The sequence below is a fragment of the Rhinolophus sinicus genome, chromosome 12, assembly GCF_057876585.1.
Source record: "Rhinolophus sinicus isolate RSI-liver-muscle chromosome 12, RSI-T2T, whole genome shotgun sequence".
In the NCBI taxonomy this organism is placed as follows: Eukaryota; Metazoa; Chordata; class Mammalia; order Chiroptera; family Rhinolophidae; genus Rhinolophus; species Rhinolophus sinicus.
Genome location: NC_142512.1, coordinates 13338059 through 13355780, shown reverse-complemented (window position 1 = coordinate 13355780; position 17722 = coordinate 13338059). Strand labels below are relative to the sequence as shown.

Here is a 17722-nt window from a genome sequence, read left to right as displayed (position 1 = left end):
CTCAGAAGCATAACTACCTTCACAGGCAACCCCAAAACTCCTCATTTTCTTATTGCCACATATCATATCTATTTACTGTAAATGTTAAATGTTAACAATGCTGTACCCACCAATGTAAAACAAGGATGTATCTCTCCATTTTGCTTTTTATCTAATCCTAGAGACACCTCTCCCATTTTGCTTTCCCCTGCCTTCTTAATCTACTACCAATGGATTTAAGGTAATCTTCTTCTTTGATTCCAAATGTATTAAAAAACTGCAAAATTGCCATTCTCCAGAGCACTTTCTCAATCCTTTGCAATTTAGTTTCTGGGCTGTTCCTCAGTTTTTTGGCTCAAACTCATAAAAATTTTCTATAGGTTTGGACTTTCTTTCATTGACAAAAGAAATATATAGGAATGAGAAAGAAATCTGTCATTATTTGCGGACATTGAATACACTCATAGAAAATCCTAAAGACTATTTAGCTGAACTATTACAATCAATAAATAAACTTAATAATGTCAGTGAATATAAAGTCAACATACAATTAATTGTACAAAACATAGCAACTATTTGTACATAATGGTAACAATTAAAAAGCAATATTTAGAACATCATTTAAATAGCATCCAAAAATCAAATCCCCAAAAATAAATCCAACAAAAGATGTACATGGCCTCTACAAAGAAAACCATAAAAAAATATTGAGAAAAATTAAGAACTAAATAAATGGGTATAGCAAAGAACTACAAGATCAAATATTGTAAAGATCTCATCTCCTCCAAATTGATCTATAGAATCAACAAAATCCCAATCAAATTTCCAGTAAGGTTTTTGGTGTGTGTGTGTGTGTGTGTGTGTGTGTGTGTGTGTGTGTGTGTAAAGCTGAAATAATTAAGACAATGTCTACTGACCCAAAGACAGGCACATATACCCATGAAACAGACTAGGGAGTCAACATATTTATGAATACCTGGTTTATAACAAAGGTAGCACTTCAAAGAAGCAGAGATAGGACTGATTCAGTAAATAGCACTATGTAATTTGGAGAACTATTTGGGAAAAAAAAATTAATCTTGTCCCTACCTTACGTTGTAGACAAAATTCAAGTTCAAATGGAGCTGACCCTAAGAAATGTATCATCAAACTCCTTCTTCTCTGGCTTCAAACTGAGTTAGGTTAATGGGAGATATTAGCAGGAGACTGAGGGTGGGAGGAGAATAAAGTCAGGATATTTATTGCCCAGGATCTTCCCTGCCAGTTGTCATGAGTTGTGGGCATCCCTCTTTAGAAGCTACAACTCCTGTCAGGAAGCCCTTTTCACAACAGCTACCTTCTCCCAGTTGAGGTAACCTCTTTCCTATTGTTTCTTTCGCAATCAAGTTGTATCACTAGTGCTGGATACTGCTCGACTCCCATTTGTTTTACATACTCTACCCACGGGTTTGTAAATCGTCCCCTTATTAAACTCTCAAAATACCTATTTTGAGAGCCTTCTGTTTCCTGCTGAACTCTGACTAAATCAGGCATTATCTAAAAAGACTGAAGACATGAGTTAAAAGATATGAATATTCTCTCACTCAGGAATTGCACCTTACAAAAAGGCATGCTTATGTACACTAGGTACATGTGCAATGCTATTCACGTAAGCAATGCTCATAATGTTCCAGTTTCCAAATTGGAAAAAAGCAATGTCCAAAAACATTTGGATTAAAAAAAAAATTGGGTCAAAAATATTATAATGGAATATTACATTCAAACAAAAATGAACAAAATACTCAAACTTTTTTACTTCAGGGCCCTTTTACACTCATATAAAGACTCCAAAGACCTTTTGTTTTATGTATTTATATGTAAAATATAGATATAAAAACTGAGTTTTTGGGGCAGCCAGATGGCTCAGTTGGTTTGAATGAGAGCTCTCAACAACAAGGTTGCCGTTTCAATTCCCGGATGGGATAGTGGGCTGGTGGGCTGCGCCCCCTGCTACTAAAGATTGAACACGGCAATTGGACTTGGAGCTGAGCTGCTCCCTCCACAACTAGATGGAAGGACAATGACTTGGAGCTGATGGGCCCTGGAGAAACACACTGTTCCCCAACATTCCCCAGTAAAATCTTTAAAAAAACAAACAAACTGAGTTTTTAAAATGTATATTTATTTATTTTAAATAACAATGAATACATGTTAATGTAAGTAACATTTCTTGTAAAAAATAACTATGTTTTCTAAAAATAAAAGTAAGAAGAATGGTACTTTTTTATATTACTGCAAATCTTTTATTATCTGGCTTAACAGAAAACAGCACAATTTCCCTATCTGTTTCTACATTCAATCTGTTGTGATACTTTGTTCTGATTGAAGCATATGAAGAAAATCAGCCTTACACAGATATACAGTTGGAAAGGAAGGAGTAGTTTAACAGTCTTTGCAAGTAATTGTGGATATTCTTCTTTGATACCACACCAAAACTCAACAAGTAATCATTTCTTAAATATCAGATGCAATGTAGCTTCTGAAAACCTATTAATGAACTTTTCCTACTCCGTTCATCAAAATCCACTCTCCTATCTTGCAAATGAAATCTTTTACCCATGCATGATTTTATAATATCTATACATCATTTGAAAAACACTGGTTCACTGAATTATGCAAGTCTTCCAAATGATAACAGTTCACTATATGACATTAAGAAAAAAATCATTCATCTCTCTCATCAGAAAGATTTTTAAGTGTTGACAAGCTGTCAAGTTCAGAGGTAGAAAAAAGTTTCTCCAAATTCTAATTTTCATGTGAAGACTCAAATTTTATCATTGGCAACAAATACAATCTATTGGTTTCTTTGAAGTGACAGGCTCACTTTGTTTATTTTCAAGGAAATGTCTGCCAAATACTGCAGTGGGAGTAACCATAGTTTATCTATTAGTCATTCTATAAAATAAAAATGGTATTCTATTAGAAAGCAGCAAATGGTATTCTATTAAAAAGTTTGCAACTCAACTTCAGGCTGTTCCTCAGGGCAACCACCATAGTTCAACAGGCAGCAGAAGTGCTTAATGCATACTTACCATTTCACCACATGGAATATTAAAAAGGCATGTACTCAAGGGTTGAGAGTTAATAAAATCAATAATTCCTCCTCCTTTATCAAAGACATTCTTGAGTGAAACTGGATTATAAAATGACCACTAGTACAGCTTGGGGCCACTGCTTTTTTCATGAGGACATCAGCAGTTTTCCCCATCATTGCCTTTTCACTGTTGACATTAATGTCCCCAGTGAAATGGGCAAGTAACATAGTCATAAAAATAGTTCTGACTTCATGGGTCCCCTAAAGAGGTCTTGGGAAAAACCCTAGGGGTCCACAGACCACACTTTGCTGAGCAAACAAACAAACAAACAACAAAAAAACAGATACAAAAGGCTATAGAAGATTCATTCATATAACAATTCATGAACAAGCAAAACTCAACTATATTATTTAAGAATGCATACTTAGTTGATAAAACACACTGGGAGATTTTAAGGTACTTCTCAGTAATTTGACAGACCAAGCAGACAAAAATTAGTAAGGCTATAGAAGATTTAAATAGAATTAAAAATCTTAGTCTAATGACCATATACAGAACCCCACACGCAACAATAACAGAATATACATTCTTTAAAACACATATAGAACACTCATAAAAACGGACAACATACTTACTGTGCTACACAAAACCAAATCTCAACAAAAACAAAGAATATTATATGGACTATATTCTTTGACTGCAGTGCAATTAATTTAAAAATAACAAAAAGATAACTTAAAAACCAACATTTAGGGGGCCGGCCCGGCCCTGTGGCTCAGGCAGTTAGAGCTTCATGCTCCTAACTTGGAAGGCTGCCGGTTCGATTCCCACATGGGCCAGTGGGCTCTCAACCACAAGGTTGCCAGTTCGATGCCTTAACTCCCACAAGGGATTGTGGGCTGCGCCCCCTACAACTAGCAACAGCAACTGAACCTGGAGCTGAGCTGCACCCTCCACAACTAAGGCTGAAAGGACAACAACTTGAAACTGAACAGCACCCTCCACAACTAAGATTGAAAGGACAACAACTTGACTTGGAAAACAGGCCTGGAAGTACACACTGTTCCCCAATAAAGTCCTGTTCCCCTTCCCCAATAAAATCTTTAAAAATAATAATAATAAAAATAAAATTAAAAAAAAGAAAATAACTAAACCTGTGAATAACCTAACTTTTATTTAAATTAATATACATTATATCTTATCTATAGAAATATGTCCAAAAACGTCCTACCCAAGTTATTAAGAGTGTAGGTATCATAGCACCTGAAATGATCAGTTTCAACTGACTGGTTAATTCCAAAGCCCAATATACATTTATCACAATGCTAGCAATCGTGGCCATCCGCAGTCCCATTCTCTTAATAAGATTTCTTTAAACAAGTGCTCCAACTTGAATCTTAGGTAGAAACCCTTTCTCCACCCCACTAATTGTAGACACGATCCTCCCAAACCCTTACTTCTGCTGTGATCTTAATACTTTGAGAAAAACTCAGATTCTCCTTCTATAAAGACCAAGGGGGTCATGCTTTGAAAGGAAATTCAGAACTTCACTAAGATTATACCTGAGTTAAGTTGGAAAAACTCAGATAAACTCAATAAAAGATACTTGCAAAGTCCTAGAAGTATCATGAGGAAAGGTACATATAAAATAAACTGTCTTCTCTTTTATGCACAATTTCCTTCCCTTTGTATTTCTCTTTTCTCTCCTGGTTGCAGGAACCTAGGGAATGTGGGGAATGAAGGTGAAGACTGGCAGAAATAGAGCCTGGCTCCTTCCCACACTCCAGTTCTCCACAACTTTTTGGTTGCCATCACATTGCCCGCCTCTCGCAAGTCACTGCACCAGGTGTCATCCAAAATAGATCTGCCGCTCAAATCTTTGATGCCAACATTATGATCTGACCACAGTCTTAATTTTCCAGTTTTCTCACTCCCATTACCTGCAGCTTACTTGTTTGACGAGGGAGAGAAGAGAAAGGAGCTGTGCTAGCCCTGGAGACGCAACAGTGAGCAGGTTCCCAGGCCTTCGCAGACCTGGGGCGAGCCTACAGATCTGGCAAAACCACACAGCCAGACAAAAATGTGGTCACTGTACACGGTGTTATTCAGTCTCAGCTGGATTCTCAATGCTACACTCCAATCGTTTTCTTATCTTTGGCTTCTCCTCTTTTCCAAACCTTTTCAATTCTCCTTAAGCCACCTTCCCAACCTCTTAACTCTCTTAATTTACATCCAACCGCATAGAGAGAAAAAAAAAAGAGAGAGCATGAGGCTTGATTGAAACGACTCTGGCAAAGGTCATGAATGAACTATTCATTTCTCAGATTTTCCCATGGCTAGCTCCCTCCTATCAGTCAGAAACTAGCTCAAATGCTACCTTCTCAAAGAGCCCTTCACTGACCAGCTGTGGAAAAGTCATTCTCCTGTTTACTCTATCCCCTAGGTCTGTTTCATTTCCTTATAGGATGTATCATGAAGGCAGGGACCTGTCCTGTCCTGTCCTGTTCACCACGCTCCTCAGCAGTAGGTGATACTCACTAAATCAACTAACTCCTCTAGGAAAACTAGTTCTGATCTGCTCAAGTTCTGAATTATGCATGAGGTTGAGTATGATAACCCTGGCATAAAATTCTTGTCCAAAAAAAGCCCATTACAGTGTCAGCTTTTCTCTCTACTCCTCATTCTCAATCTAAGTTCTATCTGTACCGCCTTCTTAACATCATTGCCACCTGCATGTGCCATCCCTTCAAACCTGTCTTGTCATTCTAGATTTTTGTCAGTATCTGGCCTGCAGTGTCCCTCTCCACCTTATCCCTTATTATTTTCAGTAACTTCTTCTACATGGTCAGTGACATCAGCGACTGCAACATACACGTATGTGTCAACTACTAACCACAGCACAACCCCGGCCTCACTCTTACCCTGCACTGTTTCCTCTCAAAAATCTCAGTACTCATCGTTCCCACTCCCCTATACCCAGTGACCTTGTTCTTGCTCTTTGCTGAAACTTCTAAGTTTGCAGCCCCTCCACTTTACACTCCTGGATATACACTGGATTTCCTACCAATTTGCTGTCAGTGTCCTACTATTAATGCAACTGTCAGTCCCATATTAAACGCCCTGGTCTTTTGGCCACATGCTGTTCCCCATCTTATGCTCCAGAGCACCACTACCAGTCTTCAAATACCATTTTAGTATATTTGATTTCAGACTGGATTATTTAAAATTACATGTTAAGATTTAAAGCAAAGCAAGACTTTGGATAAGCAGGAGACTCTCTTTGAGAGAAATAATGTTAAACAGAGAGCGTGGGCATTCCACATTCCCATTTGATGACAGTATATATAATTTACATTAATTCCCAGTCACCACTTCACATGATTATTTAGAGGGAATACTTACATAGATAAGTCCTGAATAGTAACGATCCTTCAGATTATGTAAAACAGAAGCTTCGTTCAAACACGTCAATTCTGCCATATCCTCCACCTTGGAAAACTTAGGTGGGTTCATCTTCTGAATATCATCTTTGTTGACCATTGCTTTCTTTCCGTTCTCTGCCAACTCCACCATAACTTCATCTCCCCGCTCTTCTTTGATACTAGCGGCCTCAAAACCATGGCGTTCTGAGGGAATCCATACTAGCTTTTTAGCCGTCCAATCAGCCTGAGTGGCAGGGTTATAGATGACAGCCCTGTCCACAAAGAGATACCTCTCGGGATCTTCAAGTCCACTTCTCTGGGCCATTGTAAACAGAAGGATTCAAGAGCAACTGCCTCTATGAGAAGAGGAGGAGGACAAAGTTAGATATTTAAAAATACAAAATGATTCACACACTTTACTCTTCTAAGAAACTTAAAACAAAACCTTTGGTAAACAGAAAGCATAATCTTTGAGTTAAGGAGCTGGGCTATTCCTCTTCACGGCCATACTAACCAAGTTTGCAAGGTAAATTTCAGGGGTGACCACAAATTATGACTCTGGTTGTCTGAAGACCACTCAAGGCGGGCCCTCAGTTACTGAGGGCTGAAAAACAAGCAGAAAGAAAAAGCAAAGTTCTAGTTTGCCTTTTTTTCCTCTTCATCTTCTCTTTCGCTCTCACCACAAATTAAATAGAGAGTTCAGAAGGGAAAAGAGAATGAAGAAAAAGAAAACAGATTTATAATAAAAGGCCTACAGAGTGGTACCCAAATTAGTGTGACTACCAGGATACAGCTACAAAAAGCATGACTGCAGAAGAGTAAAGCATCAGGTCTAAAATGCACCTCCCATTCTACCCTTGGACCACAGACTCCAAGTTCTTCCTTACAAGTACCCCAAGTCAGTCTCCCTATGGCTTCTCCATGGCCCGTGGTCTTAATGTGATCAAATGAGGCCACAGAGGACAAGCGTAACTTGCTTCACACAACAGCCTTTCAAGTATGTGATGGTAGCTATTCAGGTCTCCACTCCCATTCCTGCAGCTGCTCCTACTCCCTCGGCCTTCTCTTCAGCATTCCATCATTCATCAGGACTCATTCCACTACCCTGCGCTCTCACCTCTAAGAGACTCCATGAGCTTATATGCCCTTTTAGAGTGTGGGGCCCAGGAGCAAACATAGTCCAGATATGGTCTGACCAGTGCAGAAGAAAAAAAGCCGTTAACAATCTGGGGGAAGCTCTGTTCCTGTGACTTTTACAAGTAGTGTATGTATCTCAAGACCTAACTGGTTTATTGAGCATCATTCACTGCTGGCTCATAATGAGCTGTCAGCCAAAGCTCCATACGTGCTGCTCTAAGCTACCTCTCCTCCTATACTTGTGCAATTGGCTTTTTGGATCAAATGACAAGACTTTACATTCATCACCCACCTTTCTGATGTGACTCATCGTTCCTGCCTGACAGTATCTTTCTGGGATCCAATGCCATCATTAAACACTTTTGTGAATACTCCAAATTCCAGGTTATTACAAATTTCATTAAGCATGGTTTCCACGACTTCATCCAAATCAATGCAAGAAGCCAACTGAGAGCCTATTCTTGTTCTAGCAAATCCTCCCAACTTCTCCCTCCCCCAGAACTAGGGTTTCCAGGCGGGAATTCCCACCTGTGAATTTTTTTTCACTTTCCCATTCCTGAATCCCGAGAAAAGCTGGTCGGGGAATCGGCTCCTTGAACCCAGGTGGTTGGTAGTATTGGCCGTCACTCTGTGGCAATGATTCATCGTGGAGAACAGAAAACAGTTTATAGCTCGGGATTCAGGAACGGGAAAGCGAAAAAAATTCCTGAGAATGGGCAGGAATTCCCGCCTGGAAACCCTGCCCAGAACTAATGGGGCTTCTTTGTAGGCAAGATAGAAGGCTGCAAGGTTAACTATAAAGTAACCCAAAGTTGTTAAAAGGTTCTTAACCTTGAGTCTATCGACAAATTTCAAACTCCATGAAATCACTGAAATGGTATAAAAATGTACGTGTGTGTGTGTGTGTGTGTGTGTGTGTGTGTGTGTGTATTTTCTAAGGAGAATACTCATAACTTCCTTCAGATTCTTAAAGGGATCTACCTGTGCCCCAAAAGACTAATCACTGATAGTGGGTACAGATACTAGCCCTTGCACCCCTAAAAAGAATTTGCTAGAATCAAATAGCTAAAACTCTTCAGACATTATTTGTTACAATGTCATGCATTACAAACACCCATGCTCTAGAGCGTGGTTCTCACACTTTGGCATGTGCCTCAGCACCAACTAGAAAGCTTATTAAAATACAGCTTGCCGGGCTTCATCCCCAAAGTTTCTGATTTAGTTAAATCTGGGGTAGAGGCTGAGAATTTGCATTTCTAACAAGTTCCCAGATGATGCTGAAGCTGCTGGTCCTTGAACTACACTTTGAGAATTGTCGCTCCATAGTTCTCTGGCTGCCATGGTGAGCCACTGTTACTCCCAGGTATTGGAGGTAGAAAAAAAGGATGAAAACCAATGGTCTAGACTAATTCATAACCTGATTTAAAGAATATGCTAATGTTCTACGGACTACAGACTTGGATTAAAAAAAAAAAATCACAAAATAAAATGGAAAAAAATCACAAAACATGTAACATTAAGACTTTTACAAATAAAATTGCTAACATGTTTTATAACTGAACTTGCATTTGCCTTCTTACAGAAAATATTCATGGACACATGCACGTTCTGAAGAATGGTTTTAAAAGCCTACCTCTAGGGACTGCTCTAATAGGATTGCTAACAAGTTTTCTATCCTTCCAACTTACGCGCTACACACCGTTAAGAAGGCATTGCTTTGAAGTCGGACTTATCCTAGATGAATTTAGAGACAGTGGGACACACTGCCTTCAGGAAGGACATTCTATTAAGAGAAAATATCTAATTATAACAAAATATGATAACAAGTTACTGTTATTATTCTTGTAAGGTATAAACTGTATATCCAACACAACACTTAGGAAAGTGTCTTGCTGCCAGCAGGCATACACACATTTCTTTAATTTTATTCAGGCACGTTTGATAAATTTACAACGTACCAATTTGATAAAACAATTTTTAAATAAATATATAATTTACTCAAACACCTGCTCTAGAAATGATCTATATTATTCTAATTTATAGGCACTTGCTAAAATTTTTTTTTTTTTAAAGGAACAAATATTCACTGGGTCTTCACTGGGTAATGGATTACAAATTACTTTTACTTTCTCAGAGTTTTCCACAACTAATTAAACACTGTGAGGACAGTTTCCTGTTCCTTGCTATGCATATGGGTGAGCACTTAGCCTAGTCTCTGGTCCAAGGAGGGAAATCTTTACCTATTGACCAAATACTCTCGCGAGTGGCCCCTACCCTCATCATGAGCTTTAACTTTTCTTCCGCAACCAAAAACCTACCATTCCTTCAAATCCTGACCCAAACGCCACCCTTTCAGAAGTTTTTTTCAGGTCAATCTGGCAATTTAATCCTTATCCTTTTCCTAACATTTTGCACTCCTCTTTTGGCATTCTTCTTGCCCTCCCTTGCACTGTCCCAGAGTGCTTAGCAAGCAGTAGGTATTCAAATTGTTGTTTAATTGATAGCGTTCATGAGGCCGGCGAAGGTTTTTTGTTCATTTTAACTCTTCACTTGTGATTGCCAAATATGTTGTATTTTTTTCATTCTATTATACATTTGGTACCCAATCTTGATAATACTGGCATTTAACAGTGAACCACTCCCAAATGCTTTGCCTTGTGGAAAGGATAATACCACAATTTTTAAAATAGCAAACACTGTCGTTATAGAGCACTAATTACGATCAGACACTATTTTAGAAGTTTACATATATCAACTCTTATCCCTCACAATAGCCCTATGTAAGTACTATCAGCATCTTCATTTTACAGATGAGAAACCTGAGGTACACAGAAAGCCAGTAACCAGCCTAATGTCACAGAGCTAACAAATAGCAGAGCTGGGATTAAACAGAGTTCAGCTCCTGAGTTCCTTCTACAACAATAGAAGGCAAAAGGGAGGCAATTTTGAAGGGCATATTGTATACTACATACCACATCTTTACTAAATGAAAACCCAATCGATTATGGCTTCAAGAGTACAGGCTCAGCCAATAAACATACTCGTATAATCTGGGAAATACTGTATATTTTATAGAGGGGGGGAACCCTATACTTAGGATAAATAGGAATAAATAGGAATCTCTTTGCAGGCGACATAAAGACAACCCAAAGGTTCTTGGTATCATTTGAAATAAGTGCCTAATTATAGTTAAATCATTTATCTGTGTATGAATTAGCCCCCTACAGTCAAAAGCCCCGTCCCCTTCAATGCTTTTAGGGGCACCCACCCCTGGGATCCTTCCCACCAGGCCACTTTTGACTTCCAATGAAATGCGACCCAGCAAATTTCTCAACTGCCTCCCAGCCCCTACTATAGGTATGGGCACAGGAAAACAATTCAGTTTTATGAATATCTTACATATAAAAAGCCAAAACCAAAATGAACAAATTTCCTATGATAGCGCATCCCTCTAAGACAGATAAACTAAAACAGAATTGTCCCTATTTGTGTAACGCTTCTGCTGAGGTCACTTACATTAGAGACGTGCAAGATTGTTAATGAATCAAAACACTTATTTTCTGAAACTTAGACCTGTAATACCAGGAATTTTAATTCTTCATACATGACAAGAAAGTACATAAACCACAGTCGCATATAGTCTTTCACCATACAACATGCCCTTCAAAATTTCCTCCATCTCACCTTCCAGCCAGTCTGTCTTCATTGTAATGATTTCCCTAAGGAGCCCAAATAAAAAGCCAGGCTCTCGGGTCACATCCCTTTGCTGCAAAAGCTAGTGCTGTATCGCACAATTACACCATATGCTTTCTCCAGATAAGCAAGGGGAAGAACTGAATTTAAGATGCAGAAGTAAGGAGATGCATAAAATGGCCACTTTTCCAGAATCAAGACAGGGCATATTTAAACATCAAAAGCATGGGACTAAAAGGATAACTAACAAAAGCAGATTGATGAAGGAAATAAAACAATAAAACAGATTAAAGTTTTCCAGAGTGAGATACTATCAAGAATAATTAAGCCTGTCTCAAAGAATCCTCAGTTTCAATGTTAAAAAGCAAAATCTCGGCAAAGCCAAAGTATTATATTTAGTATTATATTATTCAGCGAAAACAGCAGTCTTTGTTTCATTTGCAGTCTGGATCTACCCCGCCTGCTTTCCCTTACCCCACCCCACCCCACCCCACCCCCTTCCATCAACCGCAGTGATCTTGAAGGGAGCTGCAGAGGCCCTAAGAAACTGAGATAACGGTCATAGGCAGAGGCCACGTTACCCAAATCTCACCAGCTGAGCTCAGACCCACCGAGTCGCCAACCTCCTTCCTAAGGCCCTAGTTCCCAGGCAGGCCAGGCTGGGGGCCTCCGCGGTCCCTGGGCCGCATCCACCCACCACAGGCCCACAAAGCCCCCGTACACGCCAGGACTCCGCGGCTTCAACTTCCCTCCGACCCCATTCTAGTACAATTTTATGGGATCCGGGTATGACCCCAGATGCAGAAGGCCAGGAAGACTCTGCGGCGAGCCATTCCCAGATCACTTACACAATAAAGGGATCCCGAGCCGAGGGTTGACCCTCCCCCCGACCGCCGTGCTGCAGCGCGCCCCCGCCACATTTCCCGCCTCACCCCCCTAAACTGCCAGGGCCTCACCCGGCGTCCACCCCCGGCCCCTGCGGCCCACAGAGCGCGTTATAAGACGCCCCCTCCCGCCCTCCTTCCTGGGCACCCGCGGAGCACGACCTTCCCCACGCTGGAGGCCAGTTCCTCAGACCCTCACCCGCCGCGCGCTTTCCCCGCGGTGCAGAGCCCCTGCCCTCCGGTCCCCTCCAGCCTACAGGTCCGGGGCGCGCCGCTCGCCTTCCGAGCCCTCGGCGAATCCCTTACCGCACCCTGGGTGCAGGACCCGGCCTAACGCACCCAGAAACCACCAGGGGCCCTTCCTGTCCAGAGACCCCTACCCCCACCCCCACCCCCAACCGGGATCGCGCTTTCCAGCCCGCCCAGGACTCCCTTCCCTCCTGGGAGGCAGACACTGACTCGCGAGACACCCTGAGACCCCCAGCAGGGTCCCAGATCACCTCAACCCCGCGGCCCACGGACTCCACACACCGAGTACCAGCTCCCCACATCTCTACCCCCAGATCTCTATCTCCAGCCTCCCAGGGGTCGTTCTCCCGCACACCCGGGCCCTGATGTCTGCAGGGGTCTCACTCTCAAGGACCTCATTCCCCGCCCCTCCAGGGGTCTCTCCACCCACTGCGGCGGTCCCGTTACCCAACTCCCCAGGTCCTTCCCGGCGCGAATCTACGGCTCCTACAGCACAAACCCTCCGCCCAGAGCCCCCTCGGGCTTCCCCCGGCTCCCGCTTCGGCTCCGTTCCTGCCCTCCAGTGCCGCCCGGTCTCCCAACCTGGGATCCTTCTCTCCCCCACAAACTGTCCCTTCTCCCCGGGCCGTCGCACTCGGACCCGGACAAGCGCACCTCTCACCTTCAGCCGAAGATGGTGGCGCCGGCGCACGTCCCCAGCCGCGACCACAGATCCGGCGCCTCAGTCCCAAACCCACCGCTGCCTCCGCCCGGCTCCTTTAGCACTGCTGCTCGGAGCTGCCCCACCCACCCCCACCCTCATTGGGCCAGCTCGACGCCCGTCACCGCCGCCCCCAGACCCACTGGTCCGTTTGCGCGCCCATCTCCAAGGGAAGACGTTAGCAACCCGAACGAAGCTACCTTCCCGAGGTCCGCTCCCTCCACCCACCTGAAATGATGCTCATTGGCTCCCGCTCCCAGCCCAGGCCGCGGGGGCTTCAATCTCATAGGCTGCCGAGCACGCCCGTCATAGATTCCAGGAGGTGCGGCCGGGGCACTCGCGGGCGATTGGCTGGCTCAGGCGGAGATGGACAGCTGAGGCTGGCTGGGCGCCCGGTGATCCCGCGGGGCAGCGGATACAGACCCTGTTAGGGCCGCGGCCGTGCCGGCAGTGGGGCAGGTGTACCGCGGCTGATGTCCGGATCTGTGCCTGGATGCGCCTCGCCCTGGCGTCGGGCCACCGCAGCAACACACTCCAGTGCCTGCTGCCCGCTCTGCTGGCCGCAGCCGGCGTGTCCCTCAGCGGGACCGGCTTCCACCGCCGAGTCGCCGGCCCCAGGCGCTGCCGGCTGGGGCGGGGCGGGAGCGCGGTCCAAAGGCCTTACGTCACCCCCGGGGCTGCGGGGGGTGGGGACCGCGGCTCTGCGGCTCACCTGCAGTGGGGGAGGGGAGGCAGGGCTGGGGTGCAGCTCTGCCCATGCGCACGGGCTCTGCGGGGGACGGGGGCGGAGGGGAGCCGACTGGGGTCAGCGCTTCGGCCACTGTCGCCATCCTGGGACTCCGGTTCACCTTGCCTGAGTCCGCCGAGCGCCGGGTGCTGAACAGCGTCTTCCTCCGCTACCGCAGTTTTGGTGTTTGCGAGGGGAGGGGCCGTTCTACCCAGCCTCCTGGCTGGGTTGAGATTCCAGAAGAATAAGAAGCGAACCCACCTTGGAGAGAAGACGGGAAAAGACTTCATTCACCTCATTCATTAGTTCATTCATCAAATGGAGCCCCCTACCTGAGAGGGGCTATGAGGAGGTTCCGCAGGGCTATCATATCCCCTTAGGACGGATAAGCTATTCAAAACCCTTACAGACGTTTGAGACCTGAAAAAAAGGGCTCCAAATAAGGGAAGGAAACTGAAAAAAATCAAAGTTAATAAATATTTAATGAAATGTCTGCAAAAACTAGTCAACTGCAAAACGACAAATAATTATATACAAATATAATAAAGTTTAAGTCACAAGAATAAAATGAATGATTTATTCTTACAAAAACTGGAAATGACGAAAATTCAAAAAATTTTCCTGCAAGAAGTAGTTATTTCATGTTGGATGTGGGTGCATTTTAATACGTGTGATGTGATGTAAGTGGATAAGCCTAGGAAATTTCCAGTGTGGTAAAAAGTAAATAAAGCAAAAAACAAAACAAGGCAGGAAATGATAAGGAAGGGTTGGTGGAATTCAGAGAAGGTTCCAATGCAGCCTAGTGCAGAGTCCTAGGGAAGTTCGAATCACGTCCTGTATTGTCCTTTGTCCTAGTGCATCTGGTACCCCACCCCCTCCTGCCTGCTGGGTAAGCTGCCCCTTGTCCAGGTGTCTTGTGACTTGGCTCCATAAAGACGTCTGTCCTTAATGCAGTCTGCACATGGAGTGCAAATGAACAATAATACAAAATATGTGAATGGTAGTCCTCTTCTGAATTTTAAAACATTTCTTAGAGGAGACCAAATATACCATCTCTCTAACGCCTGACTGAGTCTCAGCTTTGTCAGCCACTGAAGTCATTTCTGAATGTAGTGTTCCACATGTAGAGTATCCACACAGAAACAGCCCAAAGTCTGGTGGTTTTTCATAATTTTAAAACAAACTCAGTGGGTCATCAGAAGTGGAGGGCAGGAAGCTCACCAGAAATAAATATTACAAAGATGTTTGTCTTGGTGAAAAATCAATAATAAAGAGAATGTCCCCAAATGTATCACTAACCCTGACATCTTTCCAGCACTTTGGGCCCTACGTTTTCAACTGTCTGCTAGACAGCTCTACATAGATGGGAGGGACATGCAAAAACAGTAAATTCCAAACCTATTTTCCTCCCATTTCCACTTCATCCCACCACCCAAAGTCTCTCTCTTCCCAACTTCCTTTGTTAATGAAAGCAGTCTTGAAAGCTCTTTGATTCCTTCTTGTCCCTTGCTCCCACATCACATCCTCCTCCACCTCTATCATCTGTCCAGCCAGACTCTTCCAGTCTCACCCCATGTAGCTCTCACCCCATGCAGCTTCCGATTCCATTCTTACCCCATGTAGCTCCATCCCAGAATATGCTGCCATTTCAGTGAGGAAAACAGGATTTAAGACTGGATAAACCTGACTTTGAATCCATCCCTGCCACTTACTAGTTCGTTAACCTTTGACACATTTCTTAACCGCATCTTGAAAAAGGGGGTACAAATACTGCGTTTCCCCGAAAATAAGACCTAGCTGGACGATCAGCTCTAATGTGTCTTTTGGAGCAAAAATTGAATAGAGCAAAAATTAAATATAATTATATTAATTTTTGCTCCAAAAGACGCATTATATTAATTTTTGCTCCAAAAGACGCATTAGAGCTGATTGTCCGGCTAGATCTTATTTTCAGGGAAACACGGTATATAGGTAAAACATTCATTCAACAAATGTGTAACAGGATGATTTACTGGGGGGAAATGGCGTTATGAATATATATATATATATATATATATATATATATATATATATATATATAAAATTGTCTTTTTTCTAGTTGGCAAGTTCATTACAAAAGAGAAAATTTCCCCCTCTTTCTCCATAGTAATTTTTGTTGGCAGCCTAGGCTGCTTTTACCCTCAAAGGAGAAAGTTCAAAGACTATTGTTTTTCAGAGTCTAGTTCAAAAGTCCAAACTATTTCCCACAGGGCAGTTCCGGCCCATGGACCTGTTTTGTTCCATCTGTAAGGGCAGATATGAAGCATTTTTTTATTTGAATGAATTCCAACATTAAAAATCAAGAGCTATCCAAAATCATTAGCCATTGGGGAAAATTCAAATCAAAACTATAATCCGAGGGGGGCCGGATGTCTCAGTTGGTTAGAGTGCGAGCTCTTAACAACAAGGTTGCCAATTCGATTCCCACATGGACCAGCGAACTGCGCCCTCCACAACTAGATTGAAAACAATGACTTGACTTGGCGCTGAGCTACGCCCCCCACAACTAGATTGGAAAAGCAAATTAAAAAAATACATCCTGAAAAACACAGTTCCCCAATATAAAAAAAAAACGAAAAACAAAAAAAAATCCTATAATATGAGATACCCACTTCACACCCACTAGAATGACTACAATAAAAAAGATAGATAATAACAAATGTTGGCAAGAATGCAGAGAAACAGGAACCCTCAGCCATTTGTGGTGGGGATATAAAATGGTGCAGCCACTCTGGAAAATAGTTTGCCATTGTCTTAAAAACTTAAACATAAATTTACCATGTGATCCACAATTCTACCTGTAGGTATCTGTTGAAAAATAAACAAAGAGTAAAACATATATGGACACAAAGATTTGAACACAAATGTTCATAGTAGGATTATTATAATAGCAAAAAAAAAAGAGAGAAATGGTTCACTGATGAATGGATAGGTAAAATGTGCTACATCATACAATAGAATACTATTCAGTAATAAAAAGGAACAAACTACAGATACGTGCAAAATATGGATGAACCAAAAGACGCATTAGAGCTGATTGCCCTGCTAGGTCTTATTTTTGGGGAAACACTGTAGGCAGATAATTATAATAGAGCAGGGGGTTTTACTCTAGAGTGCATGGAAACCTAAAGGATTTTATGGCTTCCATAAAACCTCTGAAATTGTATGCAAAATTTATGGTGTGTTCTTTTTTTCTGGGGGAAGATCTACAGCTTTTCCAGATTCTCAGAGACCTCTGATCTCTGAAATCAGAGACTGCAATATAGTATAATAAGTACCACATTATGGAAAGTACAGCAAGATGCAGGGACACATAAGAGGGACACTTAACCCAGAATGGTGGCAGGGGTAAGGGGTGGGGGAAGTTCCAGAAAGTCTTCTTAGAGAAAGTTATGTTGGCAATGTAATCAGAAAAAGAAGGCTTTAACCAAACATTAAACAGGAGGAAAAATCTTTCAGAGAAAGCAGCACATAGAAGGGAGAATGCAAGGCTTTCCAAGCTCAGAAAGAAGTTCAGAGTAGTTAGAGAAAAGAGAACAAGCATGGAGGAGTGGAGAAATCTGGGACTGAGGAAGTAGGGAGGGCCAGATTGTGTATGTAAACCATAAGGCGGAATTTGATTTTATCCAGAGGACAATGGAGAACTATGGAAGAGTTTTAATTTGAAGAGTAACACAGTCGGTTTTTGTTTTAGAAGGATCACTGAGGTCATAACGCAGAGAATGGATAGAAGTGGGGTAGGGAGAGACCAGTTAAGAAGCTGCTGTAGCAAATAGTCCAGCTGAGAAATGATGGTGACTTTGTCTAAGCAGAGGACA

At 42.5% G+C, this 17722-nt stretch overlaps 1 protein-coding gene across 9 annotated transcripts in view; it reads right to left on the bottom strand.

The window, feature by feature from the left end:
• MYH10 (myosin heavy chain 10) overlaps nucleotides 1-13773 on the bottom strand; it is a 133848-nt gene extending 120075 nt beyond the window's left edge. For 3 of the 9 annotated variants that reach the window (XM_019745121.3, XM_019745124.3, XM_019745122.3), the window contains exons 1-2: nucleotides 13100-13235; nucleotides 6456-6831 (exon numbers count right to left, since the gene is read on the bottom strand). In XM_019745121.3, coding sequence (XP_019600680.1) covers nucleotides 6456-6800 — 345 coding nt within the window. In that variant the 5' untranslated portion in view covers nucleotides 6801-6831; nucleotides 13100-13235. Of the gene's footprint in view, nucleotides 1-6455; nucleotides 6832-13099; nucleotides 13341-13366 lie in introns of those variants that run through there. The other 6 variants (XM_019745123.3, XM_019745125.3, XM_074320490.2 and 3 more) reach the window with 5 other exon arrangements.
• Nucleotides 13774-17722: the final 3949 nt, after the last annotated feature.